This window comes from Cordyceps militaris, assembly GCF_000225605.1.
Source record: "Cordyceps militaris CM01 unplaced genomic scaffold CCM_S00008, whole genome shotgun sequence".
Classification (NCBI taxonomy): Eukaryota; Fungi; Ascomycota; class Sordariomycetes; order Hypocreales; family Cordycipitaceae; genus Cordyceps; species Cordyceps militaris.
In genome coordinates, this window is record NW_006271976.1 from 469,785 (window position 1) to 488,095 (window position 18,311).

Sequence of the window (18,311 nt, forward strand, 5' to 3'; positions counted from 1 at the left end):
CAATGAGTTGTACTGTTTCTCTCAATCATCTACGAATGTCCTGTAATAATTACTAGTCAGTCAACTGCAGCTCCCTTGCCTCCCCAGCTCCGCAAGGATCCAGCAGTCTAGATAAAATAGTCGATGGGGACTGACATGGATGTCAATCGGGGAAGCCTACTCCGTACATGGCCTCACAGACCACCATCATATGACGAGGCGTTCCTCCTTTCACCTTATCGATCACAACAGAACGTTGCACGCCGCCTCCCCCCTCGCTGACACCGTCGACAAGGACGCACGTCCGGTCACCCACCAGCGAAAAGAGGATCTTGGCGACCAGATCGAGGACCGGCTTGCTTCACAGGCTGGGATTTTGACACGATGTGATGGTGCTGTAGTTCGCCGCGACCATTTTTGTCGTGGCACACCCTTGGAGTACGAGGACGACGGTGTCCTCAGACATGAGGATTTACTTGGGCAACTGCCAGAGCGCATGTATTTCGAGGTCGGATTCACGATTGGGATCATGTAGAGAGAGGTTCGTGAGGTAAGTCCCCTATCAACGGAGACCTCACGATTGGGGGGGCCGAGTTCAGACGACGACGAGACAGAATAAACGGACCGCAAGATCCGCTGTCTCATCCCCAGGTTGCTACTTCAACCACTTTCGGTGATACGTGTTCGAGATTTGTGAGTCTTGTCGAGATGCATGTGCATGCGGGGTGGAACCCTTAATAGGGGAGCAAGCAGACGTCTAATACAAATTACTGCACCCGCGTATTGAGTCTGGACAGACCAGGGTGTGTAGAGTACACTCGCGAAAATAATATTGCTGAGCAATGTGCGTTTCGTCAAAGTAAATAAGACTTGAATCGGAACCCAGCCATTCATCTCATGGCAGATTCTTACACAATTGTTAATATTTACTGGTGCCGGGAAGAGGGTGATAGCTCTGGAAGAATTGGAGGACGACACGCACGTCCGAGTACCTAAGGGTGACAGGATTGAATCTACGAAGGGCAGTGGCAGATGTAGGGATATGGGACAATGGTAACATTAAAAACGAGATTGGGTCGGCAACAAGAAAAGCGAGGAAATGACGAGAGGGGGAATAGAGAAACGTCGAGAAAGAAAAATAGGCAGATGATCCAAGCTATCAGTTCGAAATATATATGGTCCACATTGCCGTGTTACGGGCTCGGTGCTTGACTCTATATTGGTGATCATCATATGAGCTTGAATCGTCTCCGCCTGGCAAAACTCCCAAGAAACTTCCAGTGAAATTCCAGCATGTAAAAGAGGTTTGGGATCAATGCCTGAAGCATCAACAAAATACGAGCACAGTCCAAACGGAGCGTAGCTCGGAACCCCCTTCGCCTCAAGAATGAGCCCCATCGAGTAACCAAGACGTGAAGCCCGGCAATCGCATAACTATCGATCTCGACAAATATCCTCTGCGCCCGCAACCACAACAGCAAGGCCATAAGCGTCAACCTACCATCCGCCTGCTTTCTGCCAAGCGCACGTTCGGTCCCGACGCCGCACCCGACTCGGACTCATATCTTCGTCCTGATGGTTCGGGCGGCGGCTGTGGAAGCCGAGGAGACACATTGGCTTCGAGGCAGAGCGAATGTAGCGGAAGGCCGGGCATGGTCGTTGCCAGAGGTGGCCAAGGCACCGAAGTCAGCCGCAGTGCTTTTATGGCGGCGCGTTTCCGCATTCTCTCCTTTCCGCGAGGGAAAGAAAAGGTGTCCGGGGACTTTCTCCCAAAGCTAGAGGAAGAAATGCTTCGAGCGAAACATTTCTGTGTGTAAGCTTCGACAGCGATCTGTTGAGCGAAGGGGAGATGAAGAGAAGAAGAAAAAGAGGGAAAAGAAAATTGGGTGCAGAAAAATTTAGAGCTTTGGTTTTCTGCCAGGTGCTATTGTGGGGTTGCGCGGAGGCGGTGACGCGCAGATTGGCTTGGTGAATGCAGTTGCAGGGGAGCTTGCTGCACTGGGCCTTCTGCCAGACACACACTCAGCCAACATTGCCTGCCTACCTGTTACTGCTGCCTGAGCCTTGCATCAACGCCAACTGCCTCGTCTGCCTAGCTTTGCTCCTACGATCAGTCGCAGGGAGAGATCCAGCTATAAAAATATCCACTTCTCTTCCCGCGGGCGAGGAGAGCGCTGGCGCGAGAACACAAAGCTGGTTCGAGCACGCGTTCCTCGGACACCTCGACATAAACGACCAGCCGCCACCCGTTTCCATCACGGCGCGATCCCGCCAACCTCACCATGTCTGGCCTCTTTGGAACGGCGACGTCAGCGGCTTCCTCGACGTCTAACGCGCTCGGTGACCTGAAGTCCGATGTGGCGCTGAGCGACCCCCCGACCGACACCATCACGGCGCTGTCCTTTTCGCCGGGCCAGAGCCAGCAGGACTTTCTGGCCATCTCCAGCTGGGATAACAAGGTCCGCATCTACGAAATTGCCCAAAACGGCCAGAGCCAGGGCCGCCACGCGTTCGAGCATACCCAGGCCGTCTTTGACTGCGACTTTTCCAAGGTGAGTGGCGCCGCGGCGAACAAGAATAAAATAGTACAAGGAAAGAATAAAACGACTGACCACGCTGGTTTAATGCGCAGGATGGAACCAAAGTCGTGTCCGCATCGGCCGACAAGAACGTCAAGGTCTGCGACCTCGCTTCGCAACAGGACATTGTCATTGGCACACACGACCAGCCGGTGCGCTCGTGCCGCTTCTTCGACAGCAGTGGCACGCCCATGGTGGTGACGGGCTCGTGGGACAAGACTGTCAAATACTGGGACCTGCGCCAGCAAGGCGCCGCGGCCACGGTGCAGTGCCAGGAGCGCGTCTACACGGCCGACGTGCGTGACAACCTGTGCGTTGTGGGCACCGCCGACCGCTACATCAACATTATCAACCTTAAAGAACCGACCAAGATCTACAAGACGATCCAGAGCCCGCTCAAATGGCAGACTAGGGTAGTTAGCTGCTTCACCGACGCTGCCGGCTTTGCTATTGGCAGCATTGAGGGGCGCTGCGCGATTCAATACGTTGAGGAACGAGATTCCACGTACGTTACCCCCATCGGCTCCTAGTTCGCGTAATGGGCCTGCTAACTTGTGTAGATTAAACTTCTCCTTCAAGTGCCACCGTGACGCCGCGGTCAACAACACCGTCGCCGTCCACGCGGTCAACGCCATCTCCTTCCACCCCGTGCATGGCACTTTCAGCACCGCCGGTTCGGACGGCACATTCCACTTCTGGGACAAGGACGCTAAGCACCGCCTTAAGGGCTATCCCAACGTCGGTGGTAGCATCACCGCGACCACATTCAACAAGGGCGGCACCATCTTTGCCTACTCGGTTGGCTACGACTGGAGCAAGGGCTACCAGCATAACACGCAAAACCTGCCCATCAAGGTCATGCTGCACCCCGTCAACAATGACGAGTGCAAGCCCCGCCCTGCGACGAAGAAGCGGTAGAGCAGGTAACTTCGGAGGGGTGTTGGTGGTTGATCCTTTTCTTGTGTTTTCTCAATATAAGAGACGTGGGGGCAGCAATTTGGATGAAGGCAGAGGGATATCAGTTTTGAAAGGGAAGACGAAGCGAAGATAAAATGAGCAAAATACAACAAAGTTCTGTACAGTAGTTAGTCATGGTTCGGGAAGGGTTCGGTATAAATCAATTTGCTACTTCTCGGACTTGATCTGGGACGGATCAGCGCTCTTGGAATTCGCAATGTTGTTACTACGCCACATTTTTAACTAGCAGCTCTTAGGAAAGGAATTTGTGTTACTGGAAGCTATATTTGAATGTCGTGGTATTATAAAGGACGAGTGCGGAAGCTTTGAGCCACTGGAAGGTTTTCAAGACGCATGTGACAAAATAACCGGCCGTCGGGCATCCCATCATAAGGCGAAGTCCGATGTCGTCTAGTGGTTAGGATCCTGCGCTTTCATGTTCACCCTTGAGTGCCGCAGTGGCCGGGGTTCAATTCCCCGCATCGGAGATCCAAACTTTTTGTTTCGTTGGCTTTGTAATGTCTTTACTGCATATTCCTTTTGGTGATTTGTTCTGTATTTCATTGCACCAAGGTAACCAGGTCGATTTTGGCGGCGCACCGACACCGACGGCGGGCAAAAGGATGCGCGGGACTCTGTGTCGAGTATTGCTTTGCAGTTGACCATAAATCTTACAGACACAAAGCTGGCAGAGTAGAGCATCTAGAAATCTTTATTGTCATGAACCATCTATTTTACAAAACCGAGCCCAGCTATACAAGAAAGAAAAAAATGGGTATCTAGTCTAAATATTCTTGGAGCTGTTGGCAATCATGTTGCGGACAGGAAACTGGATCCAGGCCGGCAGGGAGCGGAAGCCCGTGATGAACTGGAGTCTCGGGGGGCAGACAATCTGGGCGCCCCTGCGGGCAAAGACCTGGTCGGTGAGCTGGCGGGCGACGTCGTCGCTCGTGAGCAGGCGGATGCCGCCCTTTTCGAGCTCGTGGCTAAACTTGGCGACGAGCGGGGTGGCGACAAAGTTGGGGTGGACGACGGTGGTGAGGACGCCGGTGGTGCCGTGGGTGTTGCGCAGCTCCGAGTTGAGCGACTCGTGGAAGGCGAGGGCGGCGGCCTTTGTGGCCGAGTAGTCGGCGCCCTTTGCGAGGGCGACAAACGAGGCCATGCTGGCGACGGTGACGACGTGGCCCTTGTTGACCTCGACCATGTGCGGCACAAAGGCCTGGACGAGGTACCAGTGCGAGATGGTGTTGACGGCAAAGACCTTGTTGAGCGTGGCGGGGGGGATCTCGAGGATGCTCTTGGGGACGGTGATGCCGGCGTTGTTGACGAGGATGGACGGGTGGCCGAGCTCGGCGCGGACGGCGTCGGCGGCCTCTGTCACCGACGCCGGGTCGGTCACGTCGCAGCGGTAGTACCGGACGTGGCGGTGGCCCTCGAGCGCCTTGGGCAGCGGCTGCACGTCGAGGATGGCGCACCGCACGCCGCGCGCCGTCAGCTGCTCGACCACGTTGCGGCCGATGCCGCTGCAGCCGCCGGTGACGACGGCGACCTCGCTCGGCCAGTCCCAGCCGGCGGCGGCGGTGAAGCGCCAGCCGTTGGCGGCGGCCGCGTTGAGCGCCGCGTTGGCGCTCTTGACCAGGCCCCAGCCAAAGACGACCTTGAGGGCCAGCTCAATCGTCTCGGGCTTGGCGGCGTGCTCGCCGAGAAAGGCCAGCCGCCGCACGACTTCGGCCTGCACGTCCGGCGGGGACTGCGTGAAGGCGAGCAGGGCGGCGCCGGTGACGACGGGGCTCGTGAGGAGCCGCGCGAGGGCGCCGACGGCCTGCACCGGCGACGACTCGAGGTAGTGGATGAGGGTCATGGTTGGAGTGTTTGGTTGGTCGCGGCTAGTAGCTCTCGGCTGTATGGATGGTGGTTGCGGGGACGTGAGAGTGCGACAAGGAAGGGGATCGAGGTTGCCGGACGAGGTTATTGGGATTGGCGGGAGTGAAATGAGAGGAAATTTAATTATCAATGGAGAGAGAAGGCATGAGAAGATTTATATACGCAGACGACAGCCCGAGACTTGGAGGGGCGCGTTTGCTTTGATCCTCGGCTTGGAGATTGCTTTCGGCTTGGGGAAGTGTTGGAACTTGCCAGGGAGCCGATGCGCTAACCCGGTTGGGTGAGCGGGGGGCGATTAAACTCAGATCTGTTCTACAGGGCATTACAGGGCGTTTCGGGACTTTCAGGGGTACAGCCTATATTGATGCTTTTACAATGGTTTTGCTGCTTTTACAGTGAAAGAACAGCGCGCTGCAGCTACCACCAAAGCCGACGAGACGGAGGGGTTGTATGTGAACCTGCCCGCGACATCGGATATTGATGCCGTGGCCTGTGAATACTCCTTTTCTGGAAAGAAAGTGGCATGAGAAGAATAGCCTTGTACATATGTGTGTCCTCAAAAGGTTACGAATTCCTGCGCAGCCCATTGGAGCCAAAACTCGGGGCCGGCCCAACCAGCGACCCCGGCACAGCGCCACTCCGCAAGGCTCTGCGCCATGACGGTTGACACGACAGACACAATACGAGAACCCGAACCCATTATATTTATTCTTCATCACAGGCTAATCAGTAAGCTACGTAATTATTAACCTCTATTTGCAAAGCAAATAGAGGCAGCAATTGCTCCTCAACAGACCCGCCCCACTCCCGCCTCCAATATCCCCAGAGCTTCCAGGAGCACAATCACATGCGTTTTTCAAACAACGCGTAGACGGCGGTTGTGCCTGGCAGGCTGTCGCTGAACCATGCGCATGTGTAGTTAGTTGGACAGCCAATGACGGCCGAGTTGTTGCACAAATGATTCGTCTGATGCTCAGAAAGTGTCAAGTACAATAGGTGTTTTCGTCAAATGAGAGCCGGCAATATGTCACAGTCCCAGAGTGCCAACGAATTGATGATGGGCGGGACCGACGGCCGATAAGCTCCGCCCGCATAGGAATTGGGCCGTCATATAATTGAGGCCTCGCTATAGACAGCTCGCCTGTTGAAGGAACATGTATGTTGCGAGCGCACTCAGTTAACTGTCTCGTTGCCGCCAGATTGCCTATGTAGACTACACAACCACGAGCAAATCGTAATTGGTAAAAATGCGCCCCGTATCCTGTACTCAAGCCTAGCAGGCCTGCCGCTTGCTGGAACATTCACCAGTCTCAAAGCTGAGCCTTGACAACAGCCGTCCGTTGTCTTGCCTCACCCACCCAAGACAACCCTCGCGCGTTTCGTCCCATCTACAGGCACCTCGCGATGCAGCATCATCAAGCTTCAGTCGCCACGTGAAAAAAATAAAATCCCAGTTTACCCCAGGTCTAGTGGGGGGTGGAGTCTGCTAGACAACAAGCCCGCCGGCGCCCGAGGAGCACATTTTATTGACAGCCATGCCTGCCTCGTCATTCGTCCTCATCGGCCGCGCTTCATCGACTGCTCCGTCTCCTGTCGACGCGTATAGAATCACCGCCACCGTGGCTTCCTCATGACGCATGTCAAGGTCGGCCAGCGGCGCCGCGCTAAGGCACCCAAGGTTCGCACGGGCTGCCGCACTTGCAAGTAAGTAACGAGCCCCTCTGAGGGAGAGGCTATCGGGTACCACGAAACGGTGCTAACAAACTATACCCTCAGAAGTAAGAATTTACATTTCGTACAAGGCAGATTGGCATCGCACATCGTATGATGAGCCAGCCAAGGCCAGCCACTGATGCCCATGCGGCAACGTTGCTGACCTGCTCTAGTCCGCCGCGTCAAGTGTGACGAGGACCGCCCGGCTTGTCACAGATGTATGTGCCGATGCATTGCCAAACCAAAATCTCCGAGAATGCAGTACTCACAACCATCTAGGCACATCCACCGGCCGCACATGCGACGGCTACGCCGCCGTTGTCGCCGCCACCCCCTCGCCGCCGGTGCCCCTCTCGCCCGCGCAGTACTCGGGCCAGGAATGGCGATCCTTTCAGTACTTTCACGAAAAGACGCTCAAGCAGCTGTGCACTTTCTTCCCTGACGACTTCTGGACCTCGTATGTGCTCAAGATTGCCAACACGGAGACGAGCATCTGGCACTCCCTCATCGCCCTGTCGTCCTACCATGAGCTCTTTTCCACCCAGCGCATGCCCCGGCGCCAGGCCGAGGACTGCTTTGCGCTCAACCAGTACAATTCGTCCATCCAGCACGTGCTGAGCATGGACAGGAGCTCGCAGAGCGCCCACGTACAGCTGGCGTCGTGCATACTCTTCATCTGCGTCGAGGTATTCAAACGTGTTCCCGTGAATGGAGTGCTTTGGACTGACAAAAGTCGCAACAGACACTTCGCGGGCAGATTGTGCCGGTGGTGAGACTAGCTACGTTGGGGTATCGGATATTGCAGGCGGAAGATGCCCTGTATGCAACATTCCGGCCACCCGCCCCGGACGCGTCAGACAGGCGCAAGCTCTTTGCCCTCGCCCGCAACTTTCTCAGCCAAGTGGTCTGCCAAATATACATTGTACGTGAGGATCGGTATCTGCCTCCATCCCTTTCTAACGGCTCGTAGCTCATCAACAACCTCGACCCCGGAATCAACGCCATCGCCGCCAACATCATCGAGAGCGGCCACGGCCCCGGCCCGCGTGGCTACCGCTTCCACACCACCACCGAGGCGCAGTCCGTGCTCAACAGCATCCGCCTGCACTTTGACCGGTACGACGAGGGCGCCATCGAGACGGCGCGCGCCAACCTGGCCGCGTGGACGCTCGCCTTTGACGCCCTGCGGCGCGGCCTGCCGGACCACCTCGTCTCGCCCGCCGAGCGGCGCGCCCTGGCCCTCCTCGCGCTGCGCCGCCTGTACTTTGCCGCCGAGCTGTCCGTCAATGTCGTGCGCGGGCCCGTCGACCCCATGCTGTGGGACGCGCACCGCCCGACGTTTGTCGAGATTCTCGCCCTCGCGGAAATTGCCATGGCGCGGGATGATGACGACGACGACGATGACGGCTGCCAGCCCCGGTTTCACATGAACTCGGGCCCGGTGCCCGTCGTGTACGGGCTGGTGCAAAAGTGCCGCGATGGGGAGCTGCGCGCGCGCGCGATTCAGCTGCTGGCGTCGCAGAGCCGCCAGGAGGGCATCTGGAGCAGCAGGATGGTGCTGGGCACCGTGATGCGCGTCGTGGCGATGGAGCAGCAGGGCCTTGTCCATCCTGTAACGTGTGCCGATATACCGCGCGAAAAAAGGGTCATTACGATTAAAGTGGTGGAAAAGAGTCCCGGGGATTACACGGTGGGATTTGAGCTGTACACTGGGTGGCACTGGGAAGAGGCGAGTGCGTTTTTATCATGAGGTGTTTTCATTGTATCGAGAGAACGAGCAGAACGGCCGGCATGGTATATATGTACATTCAATCATATGTGGGCTATTAGACAATACGTCGATATGCGCCGCTTTTCAATAAACAACATGCCAAGTCATCTAGGCGAAAGGATACATGACATCATGACATGATCCATGTGCTCTTCATTCTCCCATCAACATATCAGCTTGTAAAACGACTTCCATCGCGGCCAACTATCCCTCTCCTCCTTTTCCTGCGCCATTAGAATCGGCAGGTTAAACTGGCGCCTCCCAGAATCGATATCCAAGTCGTCGATCCTGACATAGCCCGTCCTATAATACAACTTGTGGCCCAGAAAAAAGACAAGGACGACAGGCGCGCCCATCCACTTAAGGAAGAAGTTTTGCGCGATATCCCTTGCCGTCATGTGCTGCGAGTTGACGGGCGCAACGCCGACCCAAAACTGCGTGGCGATGACGATGCAGTTGAGGGCGAGCCCGAAATACGAGCCGGCGACACCAAACTGGGCGCGAAACGGGAGGTCGCGCGGGTCGTGACCACGCGCGGCCCAGGCGCGGCGGAAGCGGATGTGGCAGAGGCAGATGGAGCCCCATGTGAAGACGGAGGAGAGGCCCGAGGCGGTAAGCAGCCACTCGAGCACGACCTGCTGCTGGTCGAGGTCGGCGAGGTACGCGAGGGCGCCGACGAGGGCGGCGAGACCGATGGCGACGAGCGGGCGGCCCTTGCGGTCGACGTAGCCGAGGGCGCGCGGGGCCTGGCGCAGGTTGGCCATGGCGGCGAGCGTGCGAGTCGAGCCGAAGACGGCCGAGTTGCCGACGGACAGGATGGCGATGAGGATGACGGCGTTCATGACGGACGGCAGGATCTGGATGCCGGCGTCCTCGATGGCGATGACAAACGGCGAGGCGCTGGCGTCGACGGGGTTGGTGCCGCCAAAGAGCCGCGGGCTGTCGTACGGCACCAGCAAGCCCACGAGCGTCAGCGCGACGACGTAGAAGAGCGTGATGCGCCAAAAGACTTGCTTGATGGCCGTCGGCAGCGACTTGCGCGGCGCGGCCGTCTCGGCCGCCGCGAGCCCGACGAGCTCCGTGCCGGCAAAGGCAAACGCGGCCGTGGTGAAGACGCTGCAGATGCCCTTGAAGCCGTTGTGCAGGGCGCCCGGGTCGTGCCAGTACTGGCCGCCAATGTAGCCGCCGTCGGGCGTGCCGCCGAGGTTGAGGACGATGGCGAGGAGTCTGTCTCTGGTTCAGCGGGGGGGCCGGTGGTAGATTGCTGGGGGGGGGGAGACGTACATGAAGCCGAGAATGGCAACGACTTTGATCATGGAAAAGACGTATTCTGCCTCGCCGTAGCCCTTGACGCCAAACATGTTGATGGTGAGGATGACGAGCAGGAAGCCCGTCACAAAGACGCTGCGCGGGACGGAATCGTTCCAGTACTCAATGGTGAGGGACGCGGCGATGATTTCCAACGGCAGCACGGAGAGCCACTGTATGGCATAGCTGGCGCAAAAAAGGATTCAGTTAGTCATTTGGCCCGTTCATCATGTGTCGTCGGTCCGGGCAACTTACTTCCAGCCCATGGCAAATCCCCACGAAGGGTCCAGAAAGCGCGTCGACCACGAGGAAAAGGAGCCGGCAATCGGAAACACGACGGCCAGCTCGCCGAGCGCCTGGCACGTGAAGAACAGCATGATGCCGACGACGGAAAACGCCAGCAGCAGCGATGCCGGGCCGCCGACGGCCAGGGCTTTGCCGCTCGCCACGAACAATCCGGCTCCTGCGCTGGTCAGCTTCCCAAAAATCTCCCATGACGGAAAAAAAAAAAACACTCGAGTACAACGTACCGACGGACCCGCCAATGGCAATCATCTGGAGATGGCGCCCCTTGAGGCTGCGCATCAGGCCGCCCGAGTGCGCATTGTCCACAGTCGCGCTGCGCAGGTCGTAGTGCGGCCCGACGCCGACGCCGACGTCCCCTCGGTCGCGCGAGTAAAACTCGGACTGCGGGTCGCGCCGGAAGCCCTGGAGGAAGCGCTGGATGCGCGCCGGCGGCGGCTGCTGCTCAAAGACGGGCGGGTGCTGCACGAGGTACCCGTCGGCGGTCGGCGAGGCGGCGCCGTCCTTGCTCCAGCGGTCGTCGCTCATTGTCCGGGACGAGGGGGGGGGGGCGAGAAAAAAGGTGCGATGATCGCGGGAAAGCGAAACAACAGGATAAACTGTTACATCGATAAATCACTTTCACTTTGTCGGTTTTTCGTCAAGCTTGAGAACTGAGAAATCTGACGAGAGAAACCTTTAAAGCTGAGACATTCTGGCGGCGCGCCCCCCCCCGCCAGTCGTTGACGAAAAACGTGACTTGGAGTGGCTGATAATTAACTAGTGCAAGGTTTCTGGGCGGCGAAACTGATTGGGCTGCGCTGCAATTTGCTAATCAGTAATCAGCTTACTCGCGGAAGGGCTTGATAGTATTAGGTGGCGTATATAACGCCGCAGGGGCGGGATAAAGGCCGACCAAATGGCAGATAGGAATAAAGCTGTGAGCAACATGGACAAGTTGCTTAGTTATTATTATTAGCGACAGAGTCCCAAACACAAGAGTGAGACCTGGTCTCGGTCCATCGGCGATTTCTCGCAGGCATGGCCATAATACGATCCACCGGGTAGCCAGGGCAGTAGTAATAATACATTGTGCTGATACTACTGTAATCCGTACCATCGCTATAAAGCCCGAGGGCTATGCAGTATGCTGTAAAAGTCAGTAGGCACACGCAGCAGAGCTCTAGACGAGTGGCAAAATTGAGTTCATCGTCGTCGAGTCATTCCCACGCTCTCTAAAAATGCCCAAAATAGGGTGCGGCGTGGCGCAGATTAGCCGTCCAGACTGTGGCTGATATCCAGGCACAGCTGTGGCTTGATTTGCTCCGCACAGGTAGCCCAGCGTGCCCAGCGTGTACCCCTCACCATCACCATCAGAACCCAACCCAAGACATAACCGGGTGGAAGCTGTGTTGGAAACAGGCTACAAAGACAAAACAAGAGCCACATGCTCTAATAGGGATCATTGGCCTCATCGTGAGTAGATACGGTACTTTCTGGCAGCGGCAGAAAACAGATAGTCCACTGTCCTGATAATTGACGTGCTTTATTATATGGTGGTGCAGGGTAGCGGCGTCACTTCCCAGCCCGCTGACATCGCTGCGACTACACACTCGCCCGTCAAGATCTGCTGGAACTGGGCGACGCTGCCTACTCTACTATTTACTCTTACAGCAAAGATTCGCCACTCTTTCCGGATCAACACCGCATTTCCCCCCAAACCCGTAGCGGCAGACTCCCTTGTTGTCCGTGTCCGTGGGCGTCACCACCACCCTGGAGTCGCAGTACTGCGTGCAGCCATTCAGTCCAAAATCGTCAAAGTCCAGCTTGAGGACCCTGTCCATCCTCGCAAACGGCTCGCCCCCGATATCGCGACACGGACAGTCCGCGTCGCCGCTCTCGCACCGGCTCTCGCGCGTCATATTGCAGCCGCTCGTGCCGTCGCCCGCGTCCTCCAGCGACGCCGGATACTCAATGGCGAGGACCGGCTTGCCCGCCGCCAGGTAGCCGGTGAAGTTGCCGCAGAAGCCGGCTTCCAGACAGCGCTCCAGGACGGCAAAGTCGTAGTGCCCGACGAGATCTGCCGCGTACTCGGCGCCGTTCTTCTGCCCGATGAGGAACTGGAAGCCGCGCGTGCTCGTCATGCTGTGCGCGTACGCGGCGAGGTCGACCAGCGCGGCGGACACTTGCTTGCGCGTGGGTGGCGTGGCGCCGCTGCCCCAGGTGATGCTTGAAATGTCAATGTTGTCCGGGTCCACGCCGTCGCAGCCCAGGTCCCGCGCCGTCTTCAGGCGCGCCTTCATGAGGTCGCGGATGGGCGTGTCGGTGAAGTCGACGTAGCGCTCGCAGTACCGGTTGCCCTCGTTGTCGGGGCTGTCCGGGTCGTAGTTGGCATCGTAGTACCAGGGGCCGGTCCACTTGTTGTCCTTGCCGCCGTCTTTGTACCAGCTGGTGTTGAAGTCGCACTCGTCGGGCTGCACGGCGCCGAGGTTCAAGTAGCAGATGACAATCTTGTCGTGCGCCTGACACAGTATATTCATCAGTACATTGGAAAGGAAGGGAGCCTCCCCGGACCACTTACATGCAGTGCAGGGATGATGGACCGGTTTGCGTCGGCATGCCACAGATCAATGTCCCAAATATCCGCGTCAGGAACCAGCTTCTGGGTCGAGCTGCTGGGCACGATGAGCGGGTTTTGGATTTCCACCTGCCATCTTGCGCCAGGTTTGAATTTGTCGGGGACTTTGCCGACAGCAGCGGCCAAAGGAACGAGCGCGGCCAAGGTGGCTGAATATTTCATCTTTATATAACGTCGTGTTTAAAAGAGGAACTGGTGGTGTCTGTATTCGGGAGTAACACAATGGAAGTCGGATCTGTTCCCATATTTATAGACGGAAATTCTACTCGAGTTGAGATTTGATTCGGTGCAGGCCGATTGGCATGTAAGACCAGGCTGAGCTGTCGTAGCATCGCTTCACCACGACTGAGGCCAGCTGAGTCTCAGACTGTCGCTAATTAGTCTGGAACGGTCGAATTCTCGAGAAAAGGCGCCGCGAAGAGAATAGGGTTGAATTTTAAGTCGGAACCGTACACCAGCTACTGTAAAGGATCCCACATGCACAGCCTTACGGCTCGTTTATCGCAACATAGCCCCGTCTGAAGGGCGCGGCTGATGGCTAACATTTTCGGCACTTGTGCTCCCGGGTTATATCGCAGCATCGAAAAAATCATTCTTTTCTTCTTAGCACCTTTTTTTTCTTGTTGTCTTTCGCCTTACACGTTCATGCCGCCGTTGGTCGGCCAACCAGGGGCACCTGGCTTAGTCACCCAAAACACACCCCTCACACTGTGCGGACGCGCCTTATATAGATTATATTTTATCAGAAAAGGATCCATCTCTCGGCATTCAACGCAAGCAGAAGAACGTCAACATGACGAGTGCAGTCACGGCTCCGATGCGCGCCGGCGGGTGGAACGTCATCCTCACCATTGCCAACAAACAGTATCTGGGGGGTATCTACCAGAACCCGCGCGAGCCGACCGTGACGTTTGGCGACTTGTGCAATGAGCTGGCCCTCTGTTTTGACTATCCAGGCGGCGGAAAACTACTTAACGCCGACAACAATGACAACGTCAACAGCCTCAACAACGTCAATAACATCAACAGTGTCAACAGTGTCAACAGTGTCAACAGTGTCAATACTGCCAACACCGTCAATGCCGCCAGCGCCAATAGCGACAGCAACCAAGATCAAGACACAATCAACGAAAAGCCATGGTTCGACATTGCATTCGCGCTCGCGGAAACGCCAGACGAGGCAGATGCCCCGGTAAACTATCCATCCTTCATCACAAGCGAGAGGTTTGACGAGCTGGTCCCTGGTCTAGCCTCGGAAAGCGCCACGAGGCGGCGAACCGTCACCTACCACATTGTGCATCACAAGCCTTGCAATATTGCTGGTTCCTTAAAAGACCATATACGAGGTTCGTCATTCTTGGTCCTGTTGTCATGCCATCCATCCTCTCAGAGGCTCACAGGGTCCCAGCCAAATGCGTCTACAGCCTCCCTGAACCCCGCCGTCGCCAACACCCCGCCTTCCTCCCTTACAATAAATCTCCGACCGACCCTCGTCTCAACATGATGCCCCTTCGACGCAAAGCCAAAGCGCGCTCCCAGTCTCCGCCAAAGCGCTCCGGCTCAACCTCTCCCAACAAATCAGGCGACGCAGCCGGCGGCCCCGACAACCAAGGCGATTATGACATGATTGCCCCCGCCGACATGGACATCGACATTGACGCGGCTCGCAAGATCATGAATGATTTTCGCATGGCCTGCATCGCCCAGGCTAGCTGCTGTGCCATATCGGGCGGCGGCCGGCCCTGGAGCCCGCTGCAGCTCATCGGCCCTGGCGTCCAAGCCTGCCACATTGTGCCGCAGCAGCACCACCATTTGTACCCTTTGGGGGACCAGAGCGATACCATCCAGGACAATGCGCAACGGCTGTGCCAGGCATGGGAGAAGACGTGGAGTCCCGGCAACGCTATTTTACTCATGAAGCATATACATGACTTTTTTGATGCGCGCCTATTGTCCATCCACCCAAGTACGCTTCGTATCCGGGTCTTTGTCCCCTTCGAGGATATTGAACTCTATCACGGACGAAAGGCGCAAATCTCACCACGGGTTGACCGTAGTGCGCTCGCTCACCACTACGACATGTGCTGCATCGAGAACATGGCCGCCGAGCGCCCAAATTTCATTGTATCATCGCTTGACGCCATCAACAGAAGCAGCTCGGCCATAAGCCTCGTGAGTCCGTCTAGCGGAGGCAGCACTCCGCTTAGCGGACGGCCGAGCCTCCCCATGACGCCCTCTTCCGGAGATGCGTTGCAGTCTGCGCCGCCCGCTGGCGATCCGTCTAAGAGACGGCGACCAACCCGTAACAGGGACGAAACGCAGGGCTGCGTAAACGACGATGAGTATCGGTCGGAGGAGGAGGTGGAGCAAGACTTGCTAAGGGGAAGGAAGAGGCAACGACAAGATGACTTCGGCTTTGATGGCTACGTCACGCAGTCCAATAGTCACGGATTTCTGGCCGACGTCAACTGGGAACTGCAAAAACATCTTAGGCTGGCCTGAGGTTTCTGTCTATAATTCATGATACCCCGAGGGTGTACCCTGCCGTCTTCACAATTTTGAATAGCAGTCTATGTCGACGTGAAGATAAGTCTAATTTGGTAGACAATTGCAAGCCTGTTTACGCTGACTGTAACCCGGTACCCACGAGGGATGTATTTACAGTCGTTCGCTCTACGCATCATATCCTAGGCTAATGATTTCTGATTGTAGGGTACATGAGGAAGCGTAAAGCAATACATCCTATAATCCGTATTCCTCCTTCAGATCGTCCTCCGGGGGCAACTTCATGTACGCACCATGGCCAAATGGCGCTCTCGTCACCGTCGAGCAATTCCCAGCTAGCGGCTGCCCCGCGAACCTCGCGTCTATCCAGCTGAGCCACTCCGGCGCCGACGCCGCCACCAACGGCGAGTGCTCCACGCCCGGGTACAAGCTGAGCTGCACCGCGTTCCCGCCGCGACACGCCCTCTCGACCGCGTCCCTCGTCGTCGCCGGCAGGATACTCGTGTCGTTTAGGCCCTGCACGACTAGCAGCGGCGCCCACGCCCGCCCCTCGGACGGCGCCGTCTCGTTCTGCCACTTCTGCATCAGCGCCAGGTCGTCGACCGCGCCGTCCAGACTGACGACCTCGTCCAGCGACAGATCCAACGTCAGCCCGGCGAGCGCCGTCGCGCACGTCTGCGCGCGCTCCGCAATGGCCATGCGCCGGCGCATCGTCGGCCCCAGCAGCGTCAGGTTGTACGACGGCTGGTACCGCTGGAGTCCTATGGCGAGCGACGGCGCGTAGCTCGCGAACCCGCCGCCGCCCGTGTCCGCATCGTCGCCGCCAGACCCCGCCGAGGAGTCGAGGAACCCAGCCACGGCCATGTCGACGATGCGCGTGGCAGGCGCCAGGGCCACGGTACCCAGGTAATGGCGCGTTTCGCTGCCGAGCAGCGCGGCGCTCTCGGCCAGCTTCCAGACGGCGCCCCCGCCCTGGGAGTGGCCGACGGCAAGCCACTCCCGGCGCAGGACGTGGCCAAAGGCGGCGCGGGCGGCGACCATGGCGTAGTAGACGTCGTGGGCCTGGGCGGGGAAGCTGCAGTACTTGTGCAGGGTCGCGTTGTTGCCGAGGCCGGCGTAGTCGGTGGCGACGACGGCGTAGCCGCGCGCGAGCAGCGGCTGCCAGGTGTCGTAGTCGAACAGCGCGGGCCCGCTGGACGGCGCGCACCCGGGGTACACGCCGACGGTGCCGTGCGCAAAGGCGACGACGGGGTACGTGCACCGCAGCGGCGCGTACGGGAAGGCGACGAAGCCCGTCGCCGGCACGCGCGTCGTCCCGTCCAGGTCCAGCGACGTGTACTGCATGCGGAACACGGTCGTGCCGGGCCGCACGCTGAGCGGCGCCGGGTCCGCGGGCGCGAGCTTGAGCAGCGCGCCGGGCGGCGAGCCGGAGAAGTTGCCGGCCGTGGCGTAAAAGGCAAAGTCGAAATCGGTCCCGACTTGGGCGTGGTCGTAGGCGTTGGCGTGCCGCAGCACGGCGAGGCATTGCGCATCGCAGCCGTGCGCCGCGGCAAAGTCGCTGCTGACGTTGAAGTTGCAGGCGAGCTCGGCGGACGCAGCGCCGGCCAGGAGGAGGAGGAGTACACCAGCTGCAAGTCGCTGCATTGCGTCTAAATAGGGTCTGGACGCTTTGCGGGGTCTCGGGATGTTCTGGCTGACATGCAGCGTCTTATGCATGCGGGTGACGGGGTTTGTGCATGGCAGTGTGAACTGCTACCCTTTTCTCCATCAGTGAGGACTGGACAGATATATATATATAGTCTATTTAGTTTCGCGGACGCTTGTTTTTTTAATTCAACTTTACCACTAGTTATATTACTTATATCGTGCTGCATCTCCGCACGGACTTGGCCGCGTGCCGGAGCCGGTTGACACCACACGTGGTAATTTGGGGACGCAGCCACGGACCCGGCGGACCCGCGGGGAACGAGAGTGGAATTGGGGTAATTGACGTTCTCGACTCTTGCCTATCATTTTCGTGGCAATTAGACGCACTACCTCCGTTCCTTGAACTTGACAAGAGCATACTAAAAGAATGAAACTAGACTAATAGATGCAGAATGAAATAAAATGCAGGGTAGCTGCCTGACGTCATCCAGTCACCCTTGTGAGCCTTATTTAATACCCTTACACAACATGTCCACCTGATAGGCAGGGCCGTCTTAGATGCTAAGGTCGAGCGCCAGACTATGAGCCTTGTGCACAGATGCATCTGGTTGGGTTTTCCGACCCAGGTGGTTGTCGCATTGTTCCCCGGAATCATCCTTTTTGGAGGGCCAAACATCCAATACTACATTGTCGCTACATTGGCATGAGACGCAGAGCACAAGTTGTCGTTGAATATATTCAAGACGGAAATCAGTGGCATGTGAATTATTGGCCTTTTCAGCCGGTATAAATAGAAGCGAAACCAAGCTGCTGGCTTGCGGCCATCGTCACCTGCTGCTCCTCATCCACTGCCTGTAACTTCCGCCAACATGAGCTACTCGGACTTTCTTCTGGTTTTGGCGAAGAGGGGAGCCTCGTGCAACCTCATGTGGCTGCTTCAGGGTAGCACAGCAGAACTAAGACGGGCGCCCGATCGCGTTCCGAGAATCGGGCTTTTGCACCAGGAACCAGTAGAAAGCTAGCTCGAAAGCTGCCGCCATCGCGCGGG

The 18,311-nt window shown here is 57.4% G+C and overlaps 7 protein-coding genes across 7 annotated transcripts; 3 read left to right on the forward strand and 4 right to left on the reverse strand.

Annotated features, from left to right (window-relative positions):
• Positions 1 to 2,261: 2,261 nt before the first annotated feature.
• CCM_09225 (Poly(A)+ RNA export protein) lies at positions 2,262 to 3,476 on the forward strand (the record flags this gene model as incomplete). Its single annotated transcript, XM_006674359.1, has 3 exons — positions 2,262 to 2,531; positions 2,612 to 3,063; positions 3,119 to 3,476. The coding sequence occupies 3 exons, from the start codon at positions 2,262 to 2,264 to the stop codon at positions 3,474 to 3,476; spliced, it is 1,080 nt and encodes a 359-aa protein (XP_006674422.1).
• An 823-nt stretch (positions 3,477 to 4,299) lies between these two features.
• On the reverse strand, positions 4,300 to 6,057 carry CCM_09226 (dehydrogenase/reductase SDR family member 8; the record flags this gene model as incomplete). Its single annotated transcript, XM_006674360.1, has 3 exons — positions 4,300 to 5,415; positions 5,821 to 5,889; positions 5,968 to 6,057. 3 exons carry the CDS (start codon positions 6,055 to 6,057, stop codon positions 4,300 to 4,302), a joined length of 1,275 nt encoding a protein of 424 aa, XP_006674423.1.
• A 972-nt stretch (positions 6,058 to 7,029) lies between these two features.
• On the forward strand, positions 7,030 to 8,862 carry CCM_09227 (Fungal transcriptional regulatory protein; the record flags this gene model as incomplete). Its single annotated transcript, XM_006674361.1, has 6 exons — positions 7,030 to 7,103; positions 7,202 to 7,221; positions 7,286 to 7,330; positions 7,392 to 7,798; positions 7,855 to 8,034; positions 8,083 to 8,862. The coding sequence occupies 6 exons, from the start codon at positions 7,030 to 7,032 to the stop codon at positions 8,860 to 8,862; spliced, it is 1,506 nt and encodes a 501-aa protein (XP_006674424.1).
• A 185-nt stretch (positions 8,863 to 9,047) lies between these two features.
• On the reverse strand, positions 9,048 to 11,022 carry CCM_09228 (general amino-acid permease GAP1; the record flags this gene model as incomplete). Its single annotated transcript, XM_006674362.1, has 4 exons — positions 9,048 to 10,116; positions 10,168 to 10,377; positions 10,447 to 10,654; positions 10,722 to 11,022. 4 exons carry the CDS (start codon positions 11,020 to 11,022, stop codon positions 9,048 to 9,050), a joined length of 1,788 nt encoding a protein of 595 aa, XP_006674425.1.
• Positions 11,023 to 12,022: 1,000 nt separating this feature from the next.
• CCM_09229 (endo alpha-1,4 polygalactosaminidase) lies at positions 12,023 to 13,273 on the reverse strand (the record flags this gene model as incomplete). The annotated part of the gene is made up of 3 exons (XM_006674363.1): positions 12,023 to 12,128; positions 12,196 to 12,995; positions 13,055 to 13,273. 3 exons carry the CDS (start codon positions 13,271 to 13,273, stop codon positions 12,023 to 12,025), a joined length of 1,125 nt encoding a protein of 374 aa, XP_006674426.1.
• A 631-nt stretch (positions 13,274 to 13,904) lies between these two features.
• On the forward strand, positions 13,905 to 15,613 carry CCM_09230 (uncharacterized protein; the record flags this gene model as incomplete). Its single annotated transcript, XM_006674364.1, has 2 exons — positions 13,905 to 14,457; positions 14,502 to 15,613. The coding sequence occupies 2 exons, from the start codon at positions 13,905 to 13,907 to the stop codon at positions 15,611 to 15,613; spliced, it is 1,665 nt and encodes a 554-aa protein (XP_006674427.1).
• Positions 15,614 to 15,853: 240 nt separating this feature from the next.
• Positions 15,854 to 17,260, reverse strand: CCM_09231 (uncharacterized protein; the record flags this gene model as incomplete). The annotated part of the gene is made up of 1 exon (XM_006674365.1): positions 15,854 to 17,260. One exon carries the CDS (start codon positions 17,258 to 17,260, stop codon positions 15,854 to 15,856), a length of 1,407 nt encoding a protein of 468 aa, XP_006674428.1.
• Positions 17,261 to 18,311: the final 1,051 nt, after the last annotated feature.